General features: G+C 40.2%; 1 protein-coding gene and 1 non-coding gene across 4 annotated transcripts; both read left to right on the forward strand.

Annotated features, from left to right (window-relative positions):
• The first annotated feature begins 1,224 nt into the window (after positions 1 to 1,224).
• On the forward strand, positions 1,225 to 27,750 carry KLHL12 (kelch like family member 12). Of its 3 annotated transcripts, none has more exons than XM_069459763.1 (12): positions 1,225 to 1,342; positions 4,251 to 4,490; positions 8,669 to 8,822; positions 10,427 to 10,644; positions 16,001 to 16,150; positions 18,602 to 18,716; positions 22,458 to 22,564; positions 23,706 to 23,901; positions 24,395 to 24,553; positions 24,867 to 24,965; positions 25,803 to 25,989; positions 26,177 to 27,750. In XM_069459763.1, the coding sequence occupies exons 1-12, from the start codon at positions 1,274 to 1,276 to the stop codon at positions 26,301 to 26,303; spliced, it is 1,821 nt and encodes a 606-aa protein (XP_069315864.1). In that variant the 5' UTR covers positions 1,225 to 1,273; the 3' UTR covers positions 26,304 to 27,750. The 3 variants fall into 3 exon arrangements, with proteins under 3 accessions (XP_069315864.1, XP_069315865.1, XP_069315866.1); XM_069459764.1 differs by lacking the exon at positions 1,225 to 1,342 and adding an exon at positions 1,673 to 1,806; XM_069459765.1 differs by lacking the exons at positions 1,225 to 1,342; positions 22,458 to 22,564; positions 23,706 to 23,901 and adding an exon at positions 1,673 to 1,806.
• On the forward strand, positions 2,871 to 3,011 carry LOC138375941 (U4 spliceosomal RNA). Its single transcript, XR_011231633.1, has one exon. It is a non-coding gene; the product is annotated as a U4 spliceosomal RNA (small nuclear RNA).
• Positions 27,751 to 27,932: the final 182 nt, after the last annotated feature.

Below are 27,932 nucleotides of genomic sequence, written 5' to 3' on the forward strand. Positions count from 1 at the left end.
GTAATAGCAGGAAAAAAACCCTCCTTCCTGCCCTGTCTTACAACCAACCAGTTCCTCTCCCCAAAGAAACCAATGTTTATTTTGTATATTTCCAAATACATTTTATACATACAGAAGCGAATAGGAATGTTTATATCTTCCCACCTTTTTACACAAATAACAGCAGACTAAACACACTGTTCACAGCCACATGGTACTGGATTGTACAAATATACCATACTTTTTTTTTTTTTGAGTCAGAGTCTGGCTCTATTGTCCCCAGCTAGAGTACCCTGGCATCTGCCTAGTTCACAGCAACCTCAAACTCCTAGGCTCAAGCTATCCTCCTGCCTCAGCCTCCCAAGTAGCTGGGACTACAGGTGTGTACCACCATAGCCCGCTAATTTTTTCTATTTTTAGTAGAGCCGGCTGGGTCTCCCTCTTGCTTAGGCTGGTCTCAAACTCCTGAGCTCAAGTGATCCTCCCGCCTCGGCCTCCCAGTGTGTTAGGATTACAGGCGTGAGCCACCGTGCCTGGCCTGGGTATACCATACTCTATTGAATCATTCCCCTTTTAATGGACATTTAAGGTTGTTCTCAACCTAGTCTACAAACAGTAAACAACCTTATACATACATCATTTTATGTGTGTGAGTATATGTGAAGGACAGATTTAAAAATTGCTCAGAGCACATATGCATTCATAATTTTGGTAAACATTTCCAAAATGCCTTTGACAGAATTTATACCAATCCTGCATTCCCCTGCACAATGTGTAGATCAGCGACAATGGTGGATCAGGAAGAGACCACACATATGGAAGATGGAAATGCTATGTGACATTAGAATGCTGCCCTCTTGCCTATGGTTTTATTATCCTTAAGAATCAAAGGCCCATTGAGGAAAATAGTATAATTAAACAATTAGTTTGGACATTCACATAAGCCGAACCAACGAACCTCTTTTCCTTCTTGGCCACTAAGATAAATGCGCCAAAATCAATTAGAAGCAAAATTCCTAAACTGAATCTTCAGTACCCATGACCTGGTGAAAAGTCAGAAGAAAACTGTGGCGATAAGGACTTCTGGGACTTCTCTAAGAAGAGTCTTTGCAATTTCCCTCACACTGTCCAACTTCAATTGGAAGACTTAATTGCCTCGAGTGAAAGAAACAATGTCGCCTCAATGGTGATGATGGACCCCATTATGATGCAGAGAATGCTGAGGCCTGTGGATCGCGGGGCTCCGAGGAGTCCCACCACAGCGTTGGTCGGCCCGAAAAGGCCGTTGTGGACAATGAACTTGAAGAAATGTGAAGCCTCCGTGGGTTTTGTCGACGTGAGAGGGTTCCTGAACACCCCGCAGGTAAAACACACTTCCTGCAATCAGCACCTTCAGCCTTGGAACCCTGCGCCGGCCCGGCCTTGGGAGCCGCGGGGAGCGGCTCAGCCTCGGCCAACCCCCGACACGGAGAGCTGCGCCTTCCCCCGTTCTCCCGCCGGACCCCCTCTACGCCACCTTCTTCTTTTGGGCTTCCTAGCAGCGACCTAAAGCCTGGCACCCGGGTACCCGTGGGTCACGTGACGCTGTGTCCTCACGTGATGCAGCCCCCGGGTAGGGAGCGGGGCGGTCCCGGAGCTGCATTGCGTCATCACGTCGCGCGGCCGTGGGGACTAGAGCCCGGACGACCACGGTGACGGCTCCAGAGCCTCGGGTCGGGGCGGCGGCGGCGCTTCGGCTCGTCCTGAGCCGCCTGCTGGCCCCGCGCCCCACTCCATCCCCTCGGGCGGGGAACGGGCCGGCGCGGCCGGGTGGGCCCCGAAGTAGAGGTGAGTTGCGCGGAGGTGGTGGCAGTCACCCTTTCCTTCCCACCCTCAGCTCCGGGTTGTGGCCCTTCCCCCATCCGTCGTCTCCCTCCGAGGCAGAATGCGAGAGACGCCCAGGAGAGGAGACAGGCCAGGGGGGCCTCTTGCCGCGAGCGCCCTCCCCTCGCCCCCCGGAACTGCGCCCCTCGGATGCCGCCACCCGCCGGTGCCAGCTGAATGCCTGGTGTTGTCAGGGAGAAGGACCTCGTTTCCTTCTCTAGAATTCAGCCTTTCCAGAATTTGATACCCCTCCCCCGCTCCGCATCTTCCGTGGGGGAACCTCTCTATGCAGATGATAACGGGAGTTCTAGACTAGATCGCTTCAGCAAGGTGAGGGTGAAGGATGTGTTGAAACCCTGGTGAGTCAGGAATCCCCAAGAAGAAAGACCACTCTGCATTAGGGTTACTGTCAGTTTTGACACTGAGCTCTGAAGCCCCGTCATGGGCCGAGCCCTGTGGTAACACCCCCCCACCCCGGATATCTTTGCAGTGAATGGACTTTTGCTCAGACCGTTCTTATATCCCAGAGTTGGAACTAATTTGGCTTAAGGGAAACATTTTTGAAAAACATCAGATGTTTTGATGAATCACCTCCTTTTCTGTGAAATGGATCTTGCAGAGTTACTGGAGTGGGTATCTAGAGTGCTTACAGAATGTATTACACGCTAACTATAAATGAAATAGATGAGAATGTAGGATCTTGGTTTTACCATTAAAAAATTATGAGCTGGGCGTGGTAGTGTGTGCCTGTAATCCCAGCTACTCTGGAGACTAAGGTGGTAGGATCCCTTGAGCCCAGCAGATGGAGTCCAGCCTGGGCATCATCGCAAGACCCCATCTCTAAAAAAAAAAAAAAAAAGTGAGTTGTGGACTTTTGAATACCACTGATTTTTTTCCCCCTTGGATCATTTCAAAACTTTAGGATTCCAAATAAGATACACTCTCTATACCACCTCCATTTAATTCCCTAGAAATTGTCCCTGAAACATAAAAATGAAAAAATAGTATGACTAAAATGTGTCAGTGGTAGCTTTGTGCAGTGGCAGTATCGTAGCCAATGAAGTTTATCTGAGGCTTGATTATTGCTAATTGAAAACTTTTCCCGATACGCCACCATGATGACTTGAAATGTAGTTGGCCTTGGCAATTTTTGACAGTCTCTACGGAGACTGAACTAACTAACTAAATAAATAAATAAAATATGTCGGCAATCAAGAAAGTACTCCTTACATTGATTTTTTTTAAATATGTAATCTATTAATAAGTCCATTTATTTTTTTTATTTTTTTTTTTGAGACAGCGTCTCACTCTGTTGCCCAGGCTAGAGTGCCGTGGCATCAGCCTCGCTCACAGCAACCTCAAACTCCTGGGCTCAAGCGATCCGCCTGCCTCAGCCTCCCGAGTAGCTGGGACTACAGGCATGTGCCACCATGCCCGGCTAATTTTTTCTGTATATATTTTTAGTTGTCCATATAATTTCTTTCTATTTTTAGTAGAGACGGGGTCTCGCTCTTGCTCAGGCTGGTCTGGAACTCCTGAGCTCAAACGATCCACCCGCCTCGGCCTCCCAGAGTGCTAGGATTACAGGCGTGAGCCACCGTGCCCGGCCAATAAGTCCATTTAAGGGATGCATAAAAGTGAACTTTACAAGTAACAGGCTATGGCAGTAAAGTTAGTAGTAGAGGAGTTTTGATAGGTTTATATCCTAATAAAGCTCTTTGAGTATAGAAGAATTATGACAAATATTGATCTGTTAACAAGGATGAACATTTACTAATGTGGAGTAGGAAGACCTTCCTGTTGACGAGCTCTAATAGCTTGCATGGTTTCCACTATTCAATGTAGGTACAGGGTCCTCATTTGAAGTTTCATTTTAAGAAGGAATCCAGATATATTTGGGAATCATACATAATTCTTTGCATGCTGCTTTTGAAAAATGTTTTATTTTCACTGATTCGCCTTTCTGTAAATACGCGATTTTTTGTATACTTTCTATACAAAAATATATAAAACAGGATCCTCACCCTCTAAACATTAATATTTATCTGCTTAGGAATATTAAATAAGTGATATCACACCTTTTCATCATTTTATCATTTGAGACAACAACCTTGTGAAGATATATAGGATACGTGGTTTTTTCCTACTTACACTAGAGCATTGATTACAATAAATTTCAAGTGGTGGGGCACTTAATGATACAAGAATTCAGAGGAAGAAGAGAAAACTTTTCCTTGGAATAGTTACTGGCTAGATTGTGGTGGTGATGCCAAGGATAGGAGTCTTCTCTGTTTGTGGATGTTCGAGTCTGAGGAAGCCTTTTCTTTGTTCCTTAATTTGCAAAGCTAGTTCAATATGTTCAGTTTCCCCAGTTCTTCAAATGTGCTCATTGTGTTTTTCTCTTATAGTTGCAGAATCCAAGGACCCCTTTTATTCTTTCTCCATATTGCTTGATGGGAGACATTATGGCCCCCAAAGACATAATGACGAATACTCATGCTAAATCCATCCTCAACTCAATGAACTCACTCAGGAAGAGCAATACCCTCTGTGATGTGACATTGAAAGTGGAGCAGAAAGACTTCCCCGCCCATCGGATTGTGCTGGCTGCCTGCAGTGATTACTTCTGTGCCATGTTCACCAGTGAGGTAAGTGGTAAGTTGTCCCCACACAAATGAAGCTCACGCTTGTAACTTCATAGTTGTCTAATTGCACTGAATAAGATAGTAGAAGTTTGATGTAATAGTGAAGTTTTATAGTGTGGTGGTTAAATAGGCAGGCTCTGGATAAGGTCTGTCACTTGACTGTGCTTTAGTTTCGTCATCTCTAAGGGATAGTTAAATAGTAATATGCAATAGAATAGTATCTAGCATGTAGTAAACACATAAATGTCAGCTATTAGATTTTATTTATTCTTTTTTAAATTGGTCTTCCAGTTTTTCTCCTTGCAGTTTAAAATTTTTTAAGTGAATACCAGGGAGATAGGGAGGAAAGAGGAGTAGGATTCAGACCTCATCCCACTCTTCCTAACAATATATGAAGGAAATCAGTATTCCTTCTACCAATGTAGATTTTAGGGTAATTTCACATGAAGGGAAGAAGAGGACTTAATGAATGGCTATACAAGTAGAAAGGGTGTAACTTGGAAAAAGATGCCAACTCCAGAGTATAAGCAGTTAACAAAGGGAATTCTATAGGAAAAAGTTGGCTTGACAAGAAAAAAGTTAGTGCTCACAGTATTAAAAAACACTACTTAGTAATTGCCTGCCAGAATACTTAAAATGTAGAGTGAGGCTGTTGACTGTATTGTGAGGTACTCTTATAATGCTAAATAGAAGGCAGCACTGCAACTTTTTGTTTTTCAAGATCCCAACTCTGATTGAAAAACAGATTTAAATAAATTGTCTTGATTTTTTTTTGGTAAAACGTAGTGGTGGGTATGCCACTATTTATTATATAATTTATACTTGTATATATGCCTGAAATATTTCATTATGAGAATACTTTTTTAGAAGTTTTTAAGCACCAGTATTTTCTTTAGTTAATTCTATCACCTTAGCGAAGGTGTTGCTGCTGGGTTAGAATAGGAGAGGTGTAGCATGCTAATGATAGCTACCTTTTGTGGCCGGCTACTGTGCTAAGTGATTGGCATACGTATCTCACTCACCCTAGGGGTAGATACTACCATCTCATTTTACAAATGAAGGAATAAAGTCTCAGATATTAAATGACTTTGCTCAAAATCACATGGCTTATAGGTGGTAGAGATAGGATTTAATACTGTATTTTCTGACTCTAAAGCCCAATTTTTAGCTATTGTGCCTTCTAAGCCTCTGAAATACGGATTTTTATAGTCTACAATCTGATTTTAAAGCCAGTGTATTTTATGATGCTGTGAGCCAGTGCTCAGTCACATGGCTAATAGGAAAAACACAGAAACCTGACAGGTCATTCCAGCTAATCCAGGTTAATTTTAAAATCATCTTGTATAATATAACATTGCAGATGCCTGTCCTATACTCTTCTCCACTATAACTGCCCAAGAGCATCAGAAACAGTTGGCATTTAACTGAGTAAGGAGAGTGTCACCCAGCAGCTGCTGAGCGTGAAATGGACTAGGACTGCTGACTGCTAATTACACATTGTGCATCCTATTTTTGTCAACTTGAAAAAATTTGGGCCAGGCATGGTGGCTCATGCCTGTAATCCCCGCATTTTGGGAGGCTCAGGTGGGAGGATTGCTTGAACCCAGGAATTCAAGACCACCCTGGGCAACATAAGGAGACCCCATCTCTACAAAAAATAGAAAAATTAGCTGGGTGTGGTGGCACATGCCTGTAGTCCCAGCTACTTGGCAGGCTGAGGCAGGCAGATTGCGTGAGCCCAGGATTTGAGGTTGGAGTGAGCTATGATGACGCCACTGCACTGTAGCCTAGGTGACAGAGCAAGATCCTGTCTCAAAAAAAAGAAAAAGAAAAAAATTTGTCTTCTTTTTTTACACATTCAAAAATTAGTATAAAGTTCTTCAAAAATTTCCGTTTTTCTCGTCAATAATTATTTCTTTCTTTAAAAACTAACATCAGGCAAGAAAATGCCAAATGGTTTTGTCTTTATTTCTTAAAGTAAGTGGTTTAAAGTAGAGAGTCCAGGCCGGGTGCGTTGGCTCACGCCTATAATCCTAGCACTCTGGGAGGCTGAGGCGGGAGGATCACTTGAGGTCAGGAGTTCGAGACCAGCCTGAGCAAGAGTGAGACCCCCATCTCTACTAAAAAATAGAAAGAAATTATCTGGACAACTAAAAATATATACAAAAAATTAGCCGGGCATGGTGGTGCATGCCTGTAGTCCCAGCTACTCGGGAGGCTGAGGCAGGAGGATTGCTTGAGCCCAGGAGTTTGAGGTTGCTGTGAGCTAGGCTGACGCCACGGCACTCTAGCCCGGGCAACAAAGTGAGCCTCTGTCTCAGAAAAAAAGTAGAGAGTCCAAAGACCTGGATTCTAGACTTGGTTCTCTTTGCAATTCTGTATGAGCCCTGGCAGCCATCTAACTTAACTGGGTTGATCTGTAAAATAAAATGGCCCACAAGATGGTTTCCTTATTCTCTTCTGGCCCTGAAATGCTCCTCAAATGTCCAATTGAAAGATCAAAGGACTAAGGCAAGAGGACCTGGGTTTTATCTGTCTCTTACTAGTTAAGTGACCCTGGTTAAGTCACATAACTTCTTTGATCCTTAGATCCTTTTATCTCTTAAATGGCAATAATATCAGACCTTAGCTACCTTATCAGCTTGCTGTGAGAATCAAATGAAATAATAGTAAACAAGAAACATGCTGAAAAATTCTAAAGCAAAATACAAATGTATAATTACTCTAAATTCTTACATAGTGAAATCATTTCCATATTTAAACTATTTGATGGGAATATAGTTTATTTATTGAGTGAGAAACTTCTGGAATATATGTACTTTTATATTTCAGTATCATTAGTATGAAATGTATTTAATGTGTTGGGACAGTAATTGTTTATAAATTCTTATTCTGTGTTAAATGTTAAAACCTAGTGTGCGGCCGGGCGTGGTGGCTCACACCTGTAATCCTAGTACTCTGGGAGGCCAAGGCGGGAGGATCACTTGAGGTCAGGAGTTCGAGACTAGCCTGAGTAAGAGCGAGATCTCATGTGTACTAAAATAGAAAAATTAGCCGGGCATGGTGGCGCACAGCTGTAATCTCAGCTACTCAGGAGGCTGAGGCAGGAGGATCACTTGAGCCCAGGTGTTTGAGGTTGCTGTGAGCTAGGCTGATGCCATAGCACTCTAGCCTGGGGAACAGAATGAGACTCTGCCTCAAAAAAAAAAAAAAAAAAAAACCCTAATGTGCTTTTTCTAAATAATATTCTAGTGATTTTTTTTTTTTTTAGTGTTAGGGATCGATTTTGTGCTTGGCTTTGGTAGAAAATGCTTTTTGATTATTCTCTGGGCTGTTGGAGAAATCAAAGATGATAAAGTCATTTAGTTCATAATGAAGGTGCACTGGTGTTTTATGAGTAATATGAATTTCTAAACTAAGGTTAAGATCTAGTAAAATTTTCATAAGATAATCAGTTTTCAGATAGTTTACTGTCCTGTAAAGTTGAAGATTTCTACTCTTAGCTAAACAGTTTCCTATGATTCTCTGGCCTCATCAGTACTTACAACTTCAAGGAAATATTCTAGACTAAATATACCACTAACAATTCAGTAGTCCCAAAATAGAGTCAACCCAGTATTTTGGAAAATTATCAAACAGTTCAGTTGTATTCAGACGATATTATATAAGAAAGTCTATTAGGGTGACCTGCCAGTTTCTTTTGATCATTATGAAATGTAATTCTAAGGACATATGACAGGAACTAGGCAGTCCTGGAGAGTCTGGCACTGTAAGCCACAGGATCCTCTGTAAGTATGAAATTTCACTGAAATTTTGTATTTTGTCTTAAAAGTTCATGGACACCAGTGGTATGTTCATGGAACTTTTGCATTCTATACAGTAATACATCTATGTTTGTTTAAATATGAAATCAATTTCTAAAATTATTCACGGGTAATATTGCTATTCCAGGAAGATGTCACCTGCTATATACTCCTAGGGTACAGAAAACTACACACTCCATTTGAAAAACTACAAATATAGGCTGTATTTGCTTTATACACATCAAAATAGTTCATAATTTTTAAAAGATATATATTCAATTAATATTACTAATATCACCTTAAGCTCTCAGATATGAGATTCTGCCTTTATCTTGTGAAATTATAACCACCATTCTTTCCTACCGCTTGAATTTTCAGCTTTCAGAGAAGGGGAAACCTTATGTTGATATCCAAGGTTTAACTGCCTCTACCATGGAGATCCTGTTAGACTTTGTGTACACAGAAACAGTACATGTGACGGTGGAGAACGTGCAAGAACTGCTTCCTGCAGCCTGTCTGCTTCAGCTGAAAGGTATAGACGTTAAAAGTTGCTATTGTCCACGCCAAAGTCGCCCTGGAAATGTTTAAAATTACTGATGTAAACTTAATCATGAAAATTATGGAGGCAGACTGTGAGTGCTCATCTTTACTTCCTGTGGCTTTTGTCTCTTTGAGCAATAAAAGATTAGATGTCAATAGCAATATAATGGAACCTTTCCAAATACAAATTTTTGGTTCTTTTTTTGTTTGTTTGTTTGTTTGTTTGTTTGTTAAAAAAAAAAAAAAGAGAGAGAGAGAGTCTCACTCTGTCACCCAGGCTGGGCAACCTTAAACTCCTGCCAGAGCACTAGGATTACAGGGTGTCACTACACCTGGCCCTGGCTCTTTAAAAGAGAGCATTTACACCTTTTCTGTTTTTAAAAAACATGAAGGCGAGGAAAATTAACCATTTTCTTACATATATGTATAGAATACACCTGTAAGAAAATACAAGAAACTGGCAGTATTAGTTGCCTACATGGAGACTGTTAATTTACCTGGCCATTAAATGGCCATATTAATAGGGAGGGTGGGGGACTTTTCATGGTAAAACCCTTTTGTATCTTTAAATTTTTGAAATTAAAAAATTGAATTGATGCACAAAAATGAAAGTTTAGAGTTTTCACAGGGTTAGAGATGGTCTCCCAGTTCTCAGTCTTTTTTAACATTCAGTTATGTTTTCATTATTTTCAGTTCTTATATACATATGATTGAAATATTTTCGGTTTTTAATACATAATTTAAACAGTGTGAAGCTTTGAATTAGTGTATAATCATAAAAATTAAGATTATACTCTGAACTTTTCAGTTAGAGAAATATGAGATTATTATTAGTATCTTCTGTTTTTCTTTCCCTGGAGTCTTTTAGTAAGTTTTCATGTAGAGTAGAAAATAGGTACATTAATCTCAATTTGTAATTGTTTTTGTTGCTTCGTTCCCAGAGTTTTATGGGCATTTTTGTTTAATTGTGCCGGTGTCTCTGGAAGAAATTCATCTTGCTATACTCATTTTAAAGATGAAGCAGAGGCCGGGCATGGTGGCTCACACCTGTAATCCTAGCAGTCTGGGAGGCCAAGGTGGGTGGATTATTTGAGCTCAGGAGTTCAAGACCAACCTGAGCAAGAGCGAGACCCTGTCTCTACTAAAAAAAATAGAAAGAAATTAGCAGGACAACTAAAAACATATAGAAAAAAAAAAAATTAGCCGGGCATGGTAGTGCATGCCTGTAGTCCCAGCTACTCGGGAGGCTGAGGCAGGAGGATCGCTTGAGCCCAGGAGTTTGAGATTGCTGTGAGCTGGGCTGATGCCACGGCATTCTAGCCTAGGCAACAGAGTGAGACTCTCTCAAAAAATAAATAAATAAATAAATAAAGATGAAGCAGAGACAAGTGTAAAGATTTTTCTGAAAGTTACACAGCATTAAGACAAAAGTAGGATTTAAATTCTTTAAGCATAAAATTTCAAATATTTTTTTTTTTAGGTGTTGAGCAAGGGTTCCTCTGATAGCATGTAGAGAAGATGTTGAGATCCAAGAATATAGACCCATTCACACCGGGCCAAGTATCCTGACGTATTCACTGCCTGTGTTTGTCCTAGGTGTGAAGCAAGCCTGCTGTGAGTTCTTAGAAAGTCAGCTGGACCCTTCTAATTGCCTGGGTATCAGGGATTTTGCTGAAACCCACAACTGTGTTGACCTGATGCAAGCAGCTGAGGTTTTTAGCCAGAAGCATTTTCCTGAAGTGGTACAGCACGAAGAGTTCATTCTTCTAAGTCAAGGAGAGGTGGAAAAGCTAATCAAGTGTGATGAAATTCAGGTACAGATTTCACTTGGTATTATGGTTTCTTCAAGACTTTTGTTATGACAATTATAAAACTTGCAAAGTTCTTATGAGGGAGAAATTAAAAAAAAAGAGAAAACTCGCAAAGCAAGGTGGAGTTACTGTGTTTCTGTATCAGGGCTTCATAATCAGATGTCCATATTGGCTCTAAAGGTTACATTAACTCCCTGAAATTATATACCCGAAATTATATACCAGATTTATTTGCGTCTTTATGAAAAGGGTCTTTACCACTTTCTTCAATTAAATATATGGTCCCAATGGTTGAGAATCACTATTAATCAGAGTATGGAATAAGCAGAAAATGGAAGTAAAGTGGGTTTCTGTAGAATATTTGTGTTAGACATTCACTCATTTCACCAATGTTTATTGAGAATACCTACCATGAAGCAATCACTATGCCAGGTGCGTCAGATCCAAAAGTGGGTAAAATATAGACCTTGCTTTTGGGGAATTCACAATATAGTAGTAGAGACAGACATATAGAACAAAAAGAATTATATTAGGGTATAATGAGAATAATGAGCCTATACAAGGTAAGGAAACTATGTAGAAGAAAGAAGAGTAAATCTTTGCCCACGAGTGGATCAAAAAGGAGGAGACAAACTTTGGAAGTGAGGATCTACATAAGCAGACGACAGATTGTAGCTGCCTCGTGAGGGCACAAGGGGAAGGGAAGGAAGGGCCTTGTGAATGGGATGTTAAAGGAGCAACGCTTCACCTAGCAGGGGTGAAGGGTGTGCCAGGCAGGCATTCAGTGACTTACCCCACAAGGAGAATTTTAGTTAATCCTAATCCTAATTCAGAGTACAAGTAGAAGAGTTTTTATTGCATATAGATCTGTAGTTAGGCTAGGAATTGAAGTGATAAGTCCAATATAGGGTTATTAGATGTCTTTAAAGCCTGCAACATTCATCTCTAGTGGCTCAATTTTTTAATTTGGTTAGGAGCTTCTAGAAAATACCTGGCAAAGCCAACAGTACAAAAACAGTCTACCTGTTGGGTTTTGTTTCCACTAGTTAAGAGAAATTTGATTTCTAGGAAGGCTAGGAGTTTTTTTTGTTTTGTTTTGTTTGTTTTTGAATCTCTTTCTTTCCCTCTCTCCCATCTGGTAATAATAAAGTGGATTTTAAATTAGTGTATTCCTGGAAGTTAGTGGCACCTCTACAGGTGTACCTCAATTTAAATGAGATGTATTGAAAAGAATCAAAGTTTGATTCTAAGTGCTGTAGGGAGGAATTTGCTACTTAAAGAAATCCTATAATACACTTTTGCAAATTAACTGACTATTCCCTGATTTATTTTAAAATTAGGGTTTTATGTAATATAATAACAGGTCTTAAATATGTTTCTTACCAAATTTTAGTCAACTTTTTCTTTATACCTTTTCCTAGTGACTTTTCTGAAGCAAAATTGATTAGGGCACATTGGTGACATTGTTTCTAACTAAAGATGAATAATTTTCCAGCCCGACATGCTATTTCATATCAGCCCAAAGAAGTTACAAATGCTGCTGAGGGAAGAATTTGCAAAAATCTTAGTTCTCACCCTCTTGGTGTGGGACATTGTATCCTTGTGCTGAAATGCCAGGCATAGCCAAAAAGTATATTCTTGAAAACTGGTAATTCAGTAGAATATCTTGATTTTTCTTGATTTATCCATATATTGGAAAATACAGTGAATAGAATGAACACTATGTATTTGAAGTTCATTGCATATAATAACAAAATAGCTAATACTTACTCAGCATTTACTATTGGTTCATTTACCAAATATTTATTGAGTACTTACTATGTGCTCAGAACTGTTCCTAGTGTTGGGGATCCAGTTATGAACAAAACAGACAAAAATCTCGGTCCCCTGGGGCTTCCCTTCTAATGGCACCATTCTTGGTACTTTTATCTTATTTAATTCTCACACGTCGATTTTTCATAGGAGGAAACTGAAGGTTGGAGGTTACCTATCATATCACAGCTAGTAAGTGGTAGAGCCAGGATTCAGATGTGGGCAATCTGGCTCCAGAATCCTGTTTTCTTGACCACTAAACTATGAGCTGGTCATGTAGTCATTTTGTTTCTAATTGTCCAAATCAGGAAGCAGTCACAGAAGTCATTTATTTTGGAACTATGTAGACTTTGGAATAAAACTGGTTGGAGCAGAGAGACCAAATAACTGACCTTATATCAGAAACAAAGATGAAAACCAATCTGAGAACTCTTATATATAGTTTTCCTTAAGTATGGGTCAAGACTGACCTTTTGGTTTTTTTCTGGAAAGACAGCAAATGACACATTTTTTTCTGTTCCGTATACCAGCCAGAAAAAGGAACCAGATGTCTGACTCTCAGTTGCTAACACTTCCTCTTATTAAATAAAACAATAGTAAAACAGTGGGAAACAGTATATCATATTGGTTATGACAACATAGGTTTTAGAGTTAGAGTGGGGTTTAGTGTTGGCTGTGTGGCATGTGTTACCTAACCTCTTGTATAAAATGTAGATAATATTAGTACTTAGTACAATGGGCTAGTCTGCCATTAAATAAGAATGCCAGTGCCTGAAGCATAAGAGAATTCTTTGTAAAAATTTATTGTGGAGAAAATTTATTTTCTCCAAATGAAGCATTAATGTTGGAGTTTTTTCCTCCTAGCTTAGCTGTTTCTCTGTGATTCTAATTTATTCTGGCTTCAGTAAGATTAAGAATCTTTGCTCATGATTGCAAAAACCCCATCTTTAAGCTGATAGATCTAATTTAAACCTACGCTGTGTCTGTCTCTAGCATACATCTTCTTTTTTTTTTTTTTTTTTTGTTGAGACAGAGTCTCACTTTGTTGCCCAGGCTAGAGTGAGTGCCGTGGCGTCAGCTTAGCTCACAGCAACCTCAGACTCCTCGGCTTAAGCGATCCTACTGCCTCAGCCTCCCGAGTAGCTGGGACTACAGGCATGCGCCACTATGCCCGGCTAATTTTTTCTATATAGATTTTTAGTTGTCCATATAATGTCTTTCCATTTTTAGTAGAGACGGGGTCTCGCTCAGGCTGGTCTCGAACTCCTGACCTTGAGCAATCCACCCGCCTCGGCCTCCCAGAGTGCTAGGATTACAGGCGTGAGCCACCGCGCCCGGCCGCATACATCTTCTTAAAACGTTTTGCCAATCATTCTTTTTTTTTTTTTTTTTTTTGAGACAGAGTCTCACTCTGTTGCCCGGGCTAGAGTGAGTGCCGTGGCGTCAGCCTAGCTCACAGCAACCTCAAACTCCTGGGCTCAAGCGATCCTCCTGCCTCAGCCTCCCAAGTAGCTGGGAGTACAGGCATGCACCACCATGCCCAGCTAATTTTTTCTCTATATATTTTTAGCTGTCCATATAATTTCTTTCTATTTTTAGTAGAGATGGGGGTCTCGCTCTTGCTCAGGCTGGTCTCGAACTCCTGAGCTCAAACGATCCGCCCACCTCGGCCTCCCAGAGTGCTAGGATTACAGGCGTGAGCCACCGCGCCCGGCCTGCCAATCATTCTTTAACAAAAATTTTTTTAAAAATCATGAACACCCATCTGCACCGTCCCCTGCATCTAGTCCATCAGTAGTCTGGGTTAGTTTGACCTCCCAAATATTTTTCCAGTACATTTATTTCTCTCTCATCACTGCCACAACTGTAGTCTAAGCACCATCGACCTTTTTGCCTAATGTTCCAAGGGAGCATCTAACTGGCCTTTTAGCTCTTGGCCCTGTCAACGGTTCTACCCAGGTTAGCCAGGGTAATCTTTACAAAATATCAGTATGATCATATCATTAGCCTACTTGAAACCTACTTTAATGATTTTCAGTTAAAGTAAAATCCAGTATTCTAATGCCGTCTGTGATCTGGCCCTTGCATACTTCTCTAGCTCCATCTTTTACCATTCTTCCACTTTCTCATTTATTCTACTACACTATCCAATCATCCCCTCAAGCCACCAGCTCTTTTTAGCTCTAGGACAGTGCTGTCCAGTAGAATATTCTGTGAAAATGGAAATGATGTGTAGATGTACTATTCAATTTGCTAGCCACTGGCCCCATGTTGCTGTTGAGAACTTGAAATGTGGCTAGTGCAACCGAGAAGCTAAATTTTTAATTTAATTTTAATGAATTTAAATGTAAATAGCCACACATGGCTAGTGGCTACGGTATTGGGCAGTGCAGCTCTAGTGCTTCTGCATTTACTCTTCTGTCTGCCCTGCAGTCCTCTTTTACTCTCTCTAGCTGACCGCCACTCATCCATCAGATTTCAATTTACTGCTTCTTTAGGGAGGCCTTCTCTGCCTCATCAATCTAAATTAGGAAATCTCGTGTTGCTCTGTGTCATAGCCCTGGCACCTCTCCAATATAGTATATAATAATGGTGGGATGGTTCATTTTTCTGATTTAACAGTTGTTTCCCTACTTAAGAACAAGGATCATATCTGATTTCTTCCATTGTATAACCAGCTTCCAGGACAGTGCCTGGCATTTAAGAGGCATTGAGTAAATCCATTGAATGAATGAACTTTCTGGAACATTTTGTTCGTTTTTAGAGTACCACAGTTCTTAGAAAAAGTTCACAGGGTGGTTAGTCACAGTGACACTCTGAAAGGTGTCTCTCAGAGCACATGTGCTCTAGGTGCTGGTGGAAGGGACACAGGACCTATACTTAGGTGTCGTTTTGGGAAGTCCTAGGTGTCGTTATACACCTAATGTCTTTCTGGTGGTATAATGTAGGGTTTAGGGTATGTCTTACCTCATTTAGTCGGTCATATGTAAACTCAGACCTAAGTTCCTCAAATTACTAATTATATGTATCATCTCAAGTAGTACAGTGCCCAATAATAGTAATTGCTCAAATGCTAATTCATAGTGCGTTGAAAACTACAACATTCCATATAATGATGTAAGAGAAGCTCCTGCTTCAGAGGCTTGGGTGGATGATTTATGATAATGATTATGAATAAAAGTTATTTCAAGAGCCAGTTTCGAATAGAACAACAGATTCCCCCACCCACTCTCCTAAAGTTGTACAAATGACAAAAAAAAAATTCAGAAATGGAAAAAATTCTGACATGAAGGCCATGCAACTTGATGATTTATTGGGTACTATCTTATATATATTTTTTAACCTAGGTTGACTATAATTCTTTTCTTGATCTGAGTTAGCTGTGCCTGAAAAGATTGTTTTCCTAAGAGCCTAGCTATTTCTGGAAGATGGGAAATAATGGTGTTGGGCAGTGGGGCATAGGAAAGAGAAAGTAAGCATGGCTGTTTTTTGACACTGTTAGCTAATTGGAAAAGCAGATCCATGATGTGTAATTATACATTTACAGGTAGATTCTGAAGAGCCAGTCTTTGAGGCTGTCATCAACTGGGTGAAGCATGCCAAGAAGGAGCGAGAAGAATCCTTGCCTGACCTGCTACAGTATGTGCGGATGCCCCTGCTGACGCCCAGGTACATCACAGATGTAATAGATGCTGAGGTAAGTCATACAGGACACTCAGGATCCAAAACCTTGACTAGCTTTTATAAGCTTAGTATTGTGTATTCAAAATTAATTATTTTTAATGTTGACACAGAGTCTTCTGGTTCATCTCTTTATGCCAGAGAAGGTGGTGGTACTGGGTAATCCCCAGACTTTTTTTTTTTTTTTTTTGAGACAGAGTCTTGGTCTGTTACCTGGGCTAGAGTACAGTGGCATCATCATAGCTAACTGCCACCCCAAATTCATGGACTCAAGCGATCCTCCTGCCTCAGCCTCCCCGAGTAGCTGGGACTATAGGCGCGTGCCACTGAGCCCGGCTAATTTTTCTATTTTTAGTAGAGACAGGGTCTTGCTCTTACTCAGGCTGGTCTTGAATTCCTGAGTTCAAGCAATCCCCCAGCCTTGGCCTCACCAGAGTGCTGGGATTACAGGCGTGAGCCACTGCGCCCAGCCCCCAGTCATATTTCTAAGAAAAGTTAATTGCTTGGCAAGTCAGGCTCCTGACACAAATGAAAATCTATGGTTTAATTTAATTTTGTGTTTTGTTGTCTTTTTGTTTTACATGCCCCTAAGTGTTTTATATAAACATCAGATGATAAACTTTGTCCCCTTCTCCGTTGAACATAAATTGTTCCAAATTAGCCTGAGAAACAGCCAAAGATGCTTTGCTTAGCAAGCCTCTTTCTTTTTGACCTCTAATGAAGCCAGCATGATAGTAGTTTGATACATTTTATTGTCAGCTTTGATCATATCATGTTGCGTTTATTTATAAAAGTGTTTCTCCAACTTAAGTTCTTCGTAATATGTTTTCATAAGTTTTGCCATATATACCACCTGTGTTACCTGAACTGTGCTTTAGGGGAACAGTGCATTATGACATGTAGGTAAGGCTCAGGTCAGTGAATGAGTTCCTCCTGCTGGCCCACTCCTAGATCTCTGGGAGTTAACTCTGAACACAGTTCTTCAGTTGTTCACGTTAGAAAAGTTGCAGGCTGGTTAGTGTCACATCTCAGACTCTCTTTCTTCTATTTGTAATTTCTTTCTTACAACCCATCAGCATACCCTTTGTGTCCAGTTGTTTTTTTTTTCTTTTTTTTTTTTTTTTTTAGTACCATGTGCCTTTCAACCCATAGTTGTTTATACTGTGGTTAAGAGCACAGACTCTGGAGCCAGACTCAGGGGGCTGAAATCCCAAATTCACCACTTACTATGTGAACCTTAGGCAGATAGATGACTTAATGTAATTGTACCTCGGCCTTCTTATCTGTAAAACAGAGATGATGATAGTACCTACCTCATAGGTTGCTGTCAGTATTAAATAAGTTAATATGTAAAAGCTTTTAGAATTATGTCTTGTATGTAAGTATTTACTAGTATTGTTTATATTCCTTGCCAATTCATCCTGAAAATGTCAGGTTAATAGATGTGCTATGTAATTAGAACTTAAATCAATTAGGGTCCCAACAGGAAACAGATGACATGCTCAAAATAGGACAATCTGAGGAGGGTTTATTTTTAAAAGAGCTGCTTACAAATATGTAAGTATAGAGAAACAACAAAAGATAGCGAAATAATCTGGATCTAGTATAGCCAAGCTATTAACCCCTAAACCTGAAGAAACAAGGTCAAGGAGTAGTTGCTGGAACCTGAAAGGAAAGAGTCATGTAGAGTCGCTGCCTTGCGAGGAGCCTTGACCTTTGTCCAGCTAATTTCTTTCTGTATTTTTTTAGTAGAGACGGGTTGTCGCTCTTGCTCAGGCTGGTCTCGAACTCCCGAGCTCAAACGATCCTCCCGCCTCGGCCTCCCAAAGTGCTAGGATTACAGGTGTGAGCCACCATACCCAGCCAGAGCCTTGACCTATGGTTGGGCTGACCCCAACCAGAAGCCAGAGGCCATGGGAGCTCTGTTGACATAGGCATGTAGTCCGGTCTCTGAGCCAGAGAGCAGAGTGGAGAAGGGCACAGAGTGACTCCGGGGAGGCGAATGAAAGATGTCCCGTACAGAACTATCAGAAGTAGACATGGGGGTTATGTGCTGTGAACCTTGGGAAAATTATTCAGACAAGGTATACTTCTTTCTGTTACCCCAGAAAATAACAGAAGCCTTCTGGTTTTCCCTTAAAATTCTTATTAGTTACTATGTACTTGTATTTGCGTAATCCCTGGAAAGATATATAAACTAATAAAAGTAATTACAGGTAAGTGCCAATGTAGATGGGGAATACTTCTCAACATATCTTCTGATTTGTGATCTGTGTAATATCTATTTTAAAAATCATTTCTGGAAACCCACAGCATAGTTATTATTAATACAAGCAATACTCCTGAAATCACAGGGCTCTGGACACTGGTTTTCAATAGTGAGAAGTTAATTCTTCATGTACCATTTGTGCTCTTACAGTATTGGGGGTAGACCCTGTGGCTCACTCTACTGTCTGCTGTATTTCAGCCTTTTATCCGCTGTAGTTTACAGTGCAGGGATCTAGTTGATGAAGCCAAGAAGTTTCATCTGAGGCCTGAACTTCGGAGTCAGATGCAGGGCCCCAGGACAAGGGCTCGTCTAGGTAAGCTGGCATCTTGGCAAATGGGGATATTTTTCAACTACTTCTTACAGGTGGCTTAATTAGTTGAAAAGAACATTCTGTAAGAAGTACAATGACCCTGTTTTAGATCTTTTATGGTGTCATCTCAGACAAATAACTTTACCACTCTAAACTTCCTTTCCTGTAAATCAAAGACATCTTCATCTATGTCATGCAATTATTTGAACATTAAATGAGATAAAGTATAAAAGCATATTATAAATTGTGAAGTGTCATGTAATATGTTGCAATTTTATTTCAATATATTTAGATTCTGTGAATTAGAGATTCTTTTGAGTGCCACGTAGTAACTGGTATGCTCTACCCACCTCTCCCCTTCCCCTTACATGTTTTATCCATTCTGGTAGGAAAAGAGGAAGGAAAGGGCAGCCCATTACGTGGTAGAAAGTACTGGGGTTTGGGCAGTAACGTGCAGTTAAGAGCCTGGACTCGAGCCAGACTGTGGGCGCATATCCCAGTTTACCACTTACTGGGTGTATTAACTTGGGCAGAGAACTTAACCTCTCTGTGCTTCAGTTGCTTCATCTGTAAAATGAGAATCATCATAGCACCTACCTCTAAGGTTGTTATGGAGACTGGAGGAACCAATTTATGTAAAGGCTTAGAATAGTTCTTGGCACGTAATAAGTGCTATCTATGTTAGCTATTATTTTAGCAAACAGACCTAGGTTCAAATCCCAGCCTCCCCGGCGACTGATTGGACAAGGTATCAATTTATCCGAGCCTATGTTTCTGCCTCTAAAAAGAGAATTAGTGTTTTATCTCACTGGGTTTTTGGGTGTAGTAAACGAGATAATGTATATAAGGTGCCTCACATTGAAGCTGGCACATACTAAGTACTCAGGTATTATAATACTTTACTTCCCATTTCTTACTCTCCCTGCTTCGCTGTCCTGAGAGCCTAGGTATAATGTGTAAAAGCATTTTGTAGGTTATGAATTACTCTGTATATGTGTGGTGTTATTTTGTTTTGTTGTTTTATTGTTTCCTTTTCTTACCTGACTGTGGACTCATGCTTGCTAAGGTGTTAATCATAATTAAGCTGCACACTAATAAAGTGTTAATTAAGCTGCTTATTAATAGATTTAAGTAGAATGGTGACTTATACCCTATGTTTTTGTAATAGCATAAGAACTATATGTTCAATTTAGAAATTTTAGAAATACAGAGAAGCAAAAACAAAAAAAATCATAATCTTACCACCCAAAGACACTGCATTTTTAAAGACGGGAACTCTTAAGAGAAGACATTATAGATGGTACTGTCCTATTAATTTCTACAGGAGGACAAAATGTGATCTGTATTTCATATACTATATACAAAGATATATATCAGCACAAGATAGAATCAAGGACTAAATGTTGACAATTTTTAAAAATATTAGAAGAAATTACAGGAAAATATTTTTATAACTTCTGGATGGAACTTTAGCCATTTTTTCATATTTTAGTTGTAAACTATACGTAACATAAAATTTACCACCTTAACTATTTTTAACTGTACAGTTGAATAGTATTAAATACATTTATATTGTTGTATAACCAATCTCTAGAACTCTTTTCATCTTGTAGAACTGAAACTCTGTATCCATTAAACAACAACGAATTCCCCCTTTCCTTCCTGGGTAGAAACATTTTTAACCAAAAGTAGAAGAACAGGCCGGGCGCGGTGGCTCACGCCTGTAATCCTAGCACTCTGGGAGGCCGAGGCAGGTGGATCACTCGAGGTCAGGAGTTCGAGACCAGCCTGAGCAAGAGTGAGACCCCGTCTCTACTAAAAATAGAAAGAAATTATATGGACAACTAAAATATATATATACAAAAAATTAGCCGGGCATGGTGGCACATGCCTGTAGTCCCAGCTACTCGGGAGGCTGAGGCAGTAGGATCGCTTAAGCCCAGGAGTTTGAGGTTGCTGTGAGCTAAGCTGACGCCACGGCACTCACTCTAGCCTGGGCAACAGAGTGAGACTCTGTCTCAAAAAAAAAAAAAAAAGAAAGAAAGAAAAACAATCCTTCATATTACTTGACTACATCAAAAAAAATTTTTTAATTGATGGCGAAAGATAGAAAATCAAAATATGAACTAGAAAAGAATATATTCAATATATATGACAAAAGGTTAGTATTTCTAATATAAAAAGAACCCATTTAAACCAACAGGGTAAAGAATAATAACCCACTAGAAAATTGGCAAAAGAGATGTACAGGTAACACAGAAGAGGAATATAAGTGACCAATAAACATTTTAAAATGTGCTTCACTAACAAATCTAGAAATGAATATTAAACAAGATATTAATATTTATTAAAGTTTGAAATGTGCATACCCTTTTTGTCCCACTTCTAGTAATCTATACTATGGAAATAAACACTGGTATGTAAGGATATATGCAGAAGAATGTTTACCATAAATTGTTGGCATTGTCAGAAAAAAAGGGATACAACCTGAATTCCATCTGAAGGGGAATGAATGGTTGACTGAATTATAGTACAACCATACTGTGAAGCTATTATGGGAGCTATTAAAAGCATTAAGCTAATATTATGGAGCTATTAAAAGCATTAAGTCACATATATACACATAGCTGGGAAAACAGACTGGGCGTAATAAGTAGGAAAAAAACCTTTCTCAACTAAAAAGAGGCAAAAACTCCTATGTATGTATGTAATATTTATATGAGCATAAACAAAGGTATGCAAGGATCCACATTAGACCTTTAACAAGATTACCCCACAGGAACAGGATTGCAAAGGAATATTAATGTTTTATTTAAATACCTCTGTGTTATTACCATAAGCTTGATAAACAAATTTTTAGTAGAGACGGGTCTCTTGCTCAAGCTGGTCTCGAACTCCTGACCTCAAGTGATCCTCCCGCCTTGGCCTCCCAGAGTGCTATCATTACAGGCTTGAGCCACTACTCCTGGCCTTAAGCTAAGTTTTAAAACAGAATAAGAAAAAAATGTATTTTACATATTTTATGATCACCAGAAAAATACTTTTTAAATCTTTTTAATGGGGGGGGGGTGCATGTAGTATGGGTGATTGTACTAGTCCTTGAGTTATTTTTAAATTTTCTAAAAGAAAATCATTTTTGTGCTAGGAAAAGCTAAACAGGCTAAATAAAGCCATCGGATTTGACTAAAATTATATCCATTCAGTGTGAAACACTGGTGGTCTCATACTTATCAAAAGCTCTGTTGGCAGTTATGGGGAAATTAATTACTGAAACTCACTTTGGTAGACACTCTGTCAAAAGTTCTGCTGTAGACATTCAGTTACCAGAATGTTTACTGAGAAACTTTCAGCCAACAGGAAATGCTGTCAGTTCCCTGCGTTTTGTAGCATAATCTATTTCTTTCCTGTTTCTATGTCCCCAACCTACACTGAAGCTGTCTATTACTGTGTTAGCCAAAGTCATCTCCGTAGGTTGAAACAGTACAGTGGTATGTTCAGGTTTGCCTTCTACACTTTTAATGTTGTCCAGAAATTTAAATTTCAGAGACTCAAGAACTAGAGCCTCAAGAAGAAATAACTTCCCATATAAGGCAGCCTTATGATGTATCTCCTGTTTCAGATCAATCTCTCCACAACATAAAACAAGATATCTTAAAACTATTTCTACTTAAACTTCCCTGTGAGTTACCCAGCCAGGGATGGTGAAGTAACCTATTTTTTTTTTTTTTTTACTTTTGTCTTCAGGAGCCAATGAAGTGCTTCTGGTGGTTGGGGGCTTCGGAAGCCAGCAGTCTCCCATCGACGTGGTGGAAAAATATGACCCCAAAACTCAGGAGTGGAGCTTTTTGCCAGTAAATAATGGTGGAACCATTTGTTGGGAAAGAGCTTAAATGTCCTTGGTCCCGTACTCTAGATCATAACTAATCCAGCCCTAAGAGTAGAAAAGCCTAGTAACAGCATAATGTTTCTTACAACAATGTTGTGTATACAGTAGGTACTCAATAAACAGTTTTTGACTGTCTAGATTAGACTTTAGAAATGTCAATAGCCCTGTGTCAAATTCAGCTGCCCACTACTATGTAGGTGCCTTTCTCTTTTTTTTTTTTTTTTTTGAGACAGGGTCTCACTCTGTTGCCCAGGCTAGAGTGCAGTGGCATCATTATAGCTCACTGCAACCTTAAACTCCTGAGCTCAAGTGATCCTCCTTCCTCAGCCTCCAAAATGGGTGGGTCTATAGGTGCATGCCACCACGCTTGGCTTTTTTTTTTTTGTAGAGACTGGGTCTTGCTATGTTGCTCAGGCGGGTCTCAAACTCCTGGCCTCAAGCAGTCCTCCCACCTCAGCCTCCCAAAGTGCTGGGATTACAGGTGTGAGCCACCGCACCTTGCCTATTTAGGTGCCTTTCTAAGCTGTCTGTATAACTCCCAGAATCCTTCATTGGTCACATTATGTTTGACTGAACTCATTGTCAAATTGTCGAATTGTGTTAAATTGAACTAGTGTCAGTTGAACTCAGAAGTTTATATCCTTCTCCCCTCAGTATGTCTCTATTTCAGTGCTAAATGACTAATAATAATTTCTGAGAAAACGTGGAAATCCACTCCTGCTCTTTAGGGCCTTTGAATCCTGGCTCTTTTATTAGCAATGCAGGAATACTTTTCTACTTTATGGAATAATATCAGTCACTTAGCCTAGTGCCTTATGGAACGGAAAGGAGTCAGATGCTGGATAGCAGAAAGCTGTTAAATCATTTGGAAGCCTTGGGAAGAGACCAATGTGCAGAAGGCTTGCGTCTTTAAGAGCACCACCACGCATTTCCTTCAGGAGGCAGCCAGCTGGGGGCCACTTGAGGATGAACCACTCAAGGAGGGTTCATGGTGACAGGTGAAGAAGAGCACAGGTGTGCAGATAAAAACAGCAAGGAGAGCAAAAGGTAAGTCCCAAAACTTGCCTAACTGAAATTCTGTGTACCTCTTCTTTCCAAATCCATAGAGCATCACTCGTAAGAGACGTTATGTAGCCTCAGTGTCCCTACATGACCGGATCTATGTAATTGGTGGCTATGATGGCCGTTCCCGCCTCAGTTCGGTGGAATGTCTGGATTACACAGCAGACGAGGATGGGGTCTGGTATTCTGTGGCCCCTATGAATGTCCGACGAGGCCTTGCTGGAGCCACCACCCTGGGAGGTAGGCTTGGTGTGCAGGGGAATGTTTCCATCTTCACTGTCGCTTGATCACGGTTCTTATCTCTCCTCTTGTCTGGCAGGAGTATGAAATTTGAGGATAAATTTGTACGGTCAAATATGCCTTTTTGCTTTCGGAAATATCAATGTTACAGAATCGGATCAGTATTCATGTTTCAGTACTGACTACAAAGTTGGTAAATCAAGTTCCAATGTGCTGGGTGAGGAACTAGCACTAGTTGGTGTATTTTTGTAAACTCCCATGTGGTCTTTGAATGATTTTAAAGATTTCATCTTACCCCATTCTTTTCAGATATCTTAACTGTGCTGTCTTCCTTGTCTGTAACACTTAATTGGCTTATTCCATTTAAAAAAAAAAAAAAACACTTTGCTTTTACTCCCAGACATTTAAAGAACTTGTAGGGGAATTTGTAGAGAAAAGAATTCTTAGAAATCTTTCATTCTCTAATAGTTTGTGATTTGTCCATTCTGAGCAGATATGATCTATGTCTCTGGAGGCTTTGATGGAAGCAGGCGTCATACCAGTATGGAGCGATACGACCCAAACATTGACCAGTGGAGCATGCTGGGAGATATGCAGACGGCCCGGGAAGGCGCCGGACTGGTAGTGGCCAGTGGAGTGATCTACTGTCTAGGTACTGAGTCTGGGTTGCTGGAATGGGAGAGAACTCAATAGACTGGGTGGGAATCCTGTTTTATCAAAATTAATTAAGTTTATAGACTTTCTTCAACAAAAACCCTAGTTCATTTCAATATATTTTCCATTAACTGGGATTATCTTCTTGTAAGCAGAAAGGAGGGTACTGTCAGATTTCTCTTTGGGTTATTAAGGAACTCTTGAGGGAGAATTGAAACTAAAAAAAACTAGAGCACTCAAAGAAAGGCCAACTGGGAATGGGCATGAGGATTTACCACTCTTTCTGGAATGGTCTCTGCTCTGTCTTTCAGGAGGATATGATGGCTTGAATATCTTAAATTCAGTAGAGAAATACGATCCCCATACAGGACACTGGACCAATGTTACACCCATGGCCACCAAGCGTTCTGGTAAGACCATACCTGAGTGAGGGGACCATAGACAGTGCTGTCACATCTTTACATGTGTAACGGTGGTGCAGTCACAGGACAGGATATCAATAAATCAGACTTACACTTCCTGGTTCACTGCAGGCTTGTGAGTCAGATTCCGTTCTCCTGTTTGCCTCTCTTTTCTCTGAATATTAGGATAAAGACAGCTTAAACTTTCAACTAAATTATAAATTTGAGATCAAAAGCCTTCATGTCTTTGTTCTCTCCCTGCATTTTAGGATATCTAGTATAATTTTGTCTAGGTAGTACATGTACAAATGTTTGTTAAATAAAATCTCGGTGCACAATAACAGAAGAGGAGCTATTTACCTTCACTGAGAGCTTTTTGAGGTGGAGTAGGCTGGAATATAGGAAAGGAGAAAACACTGTGCTATTCTAGTTTCTTTTCTCTAGGTAAAAATTGCTCCAGAACCATAGTCACAACTCCTTTTCCTCCTTCCACCTTTACTGTTTTTGATTTTTTACTTTCTTCTTTTCTCCTAATGAATAGGGTTGGGCTTTCTGAGTTAATGAAAGTAAAGAAGTTTCCTACAAGTTATATGGGGCAGGGGAAAAAAAAAAGAAAGTAAAGAAAAGAACCATTTCTAGTTTTCTTTTATCCTTTCAAGTCCTAGCCAAAGGATTTACAGATAGAATAACCTGCGCTGGACTAGATTATTTTAGGCCCATCTGGGCCCAGTCATATTCCTCATCTACCCTAGAATTCAGCTAGCCATTAGTGACCCATGTTTTGTTTCAAGGATTCTGATCCTAGGCTTAGTACCATTCATTTGCTAATAGCTTCTTTTTTCCCAGGTGCAGGAGTAGCACTGCTGAATGACCATATTTATGTGGTGGGAGGATTTGATGGTACAGCCCACCTTTCTTCTGTTGAAGCATACAACATTCGCACCGATTCCTGGACAACTGTCACGAGTATGACCACTCCACGATGCTACGTAGGGGCCACAGTGCTTCGGGGAAGACTCTATGCAATTGCAGGGTGAGCATTTAGAAACCAGGCCAGACCCATCATGTATCCAGGACAAAAGTTTATGTGATCCTGTTCTCATTTTTGGATGAAGACAGGGTTCGGGTAGAGGGAGACGCTCCAATGGCATCTTTAATGAAGAACTTGTATGGAAAGGAATAGAAAGCTCATTTCTTTCTTTTGCTTCTTTCCCACTCAGATATGATGGTAATTCCCTGCTGAGTAGTATTGAGTGCTATGACCCCATCATCGACAGCTGGGAAGTAGTGACATCCATGGGAACCCAGCGCTGTGATGCTGGTGTGTGTGTTCTCCGAGAGAAGTGACCATTGTCAGAACACCATCCAGAGCTTGTGACCAGTCCAAAGGACAGTTTGCGGGAGAATCAAGGATCCTTTCCAGAAATGTTTGTTTCTCACTCTGTGCGCAGAGTGATTACAGGCACCGGTGCAGTGATGATTGTACTTAATTTGACACACACTCCCCTTTGTGCTGGTTGTTGTCCCCGAGAAGGGTAGGTAACAAATATCCAAGGGAGGAGAATGCGCACTGAATGGATGTCAGAAACCAGACACCTCTCCCTCTGGTTTGGAGAGCACTTTCTTGTCGTTTCTAATTACCATGTGCTTGGGAAACTATACATAAGTTATGCCTCATATATTGCAGACAACTAAGGTGAGTATGGCCTACTAGATGTGGGCAATATCCAGGCTAGATAATTAGAAAGATACCAACTTGAACAAGTTTGGTAAAATCCAAGTGTGTGTGTTTTTTTTTTTTTCCTAGGAACAAATATTCTAATCTACAGGTAGGTAGGGGCAACACAGTTGCATTCGGAGAAAAACAAAAGGGAGAGCCCTATCAAAACTTTGGGGACCAAGGAGAGAGATTCCTGTGACACTCCCTTGGGGGGAACAGGGTTGGTATATCAGAACTGAGGTTGGAGTAAGTGAAGCCAACTGAATTTAATGGAATGTGAGTGAACCTCGAACACCACTGAAGTATAACCTGGAAGACTGAAAAAGGTGTATTATTTGAAGGACTTTTTATTTCCCCAGGGTCTTTGTAGAATGTTGAGCATCTTGGCACTGGAGACTGAGAAAATAACAGTACACAAATGTTGGGATAAGAGGAGATGGCATAAATGTGGGCGTTCAGTATACCTGGGGATGAATTAGAAGTACCTGTGATTTTACAATCGTCTTATTCCCCACCAGGGCTCATCTAGCCATGGTGGTGTTTGCTTTGAATGAGTCAAAGACTTTCTGCGTTGAATCAAATACTACTACACTATTACTGTTACACTTCCACATTATTTATTTGGGGATGGGTTGGGGTGGCAGCAGCCCAGTAGTTCAGCTACCTGATTACTGTCCCATTCCTTTAAGGACACACTTCTGCTAAGGAGTGGTTTTTACTGCTGTGTTTGGTACATTTAGTCTTTTTCCTGCTATAAGTTTCCCTTACGTGTCCTTAGAGTGGATTTTATTCATCTCAGAACAGAATAATCAACGACAACCAAGATTCTTTTGTTTGTTCCAGTACCTCTGCTATCAGCATTTCTGAGCTACCAGTCAAGGCTTGTCTGTGTCATGGAGTGAAATTCTTGTTTTATGGGTATTGGGAGTGTGGGGATATGATAATCTAAACAAGGATGCACTTTCCCTTTGTTCTGAAATTCCATTTTTTCCTCTTTCCCTGAATTGTATTGACCTACAGAATTAATTTCCTGTGTATTTTTTTAAGAAAATATTAAAAGTCAACTGTCTGAAATGCCTTTAAGAGCATTTGTGGCCAACCAGCACTGCCTTCAGCAGACATTTTAAGGGATGAGATACGGGGATCAACTTTAGATACTGTCTCTTCAACATGTTTACCTTGTGTGTTTACCAACTAGTTCTGCTGTTTCTCTGTTAGACACAGGTAAGAGGTAGGCTACACTTTACTGTTTTGTG

The sequence above is a fragment of the Eulemur rufifrons genome, chromosome 27, assembly GCF_041146395.1.
Source record: "Eulemur rufifrons isolate Redbay chromosome 27, OSU_ERuf_1, whole genome shotgun sequence".
Taxonomy (NCBI): domain Eukaryota; kingdom Metazoa; phylum Chordata; class Mammalia; order Primates; family Lemuridae; genus Eulemur; species Eulemur rufifrons.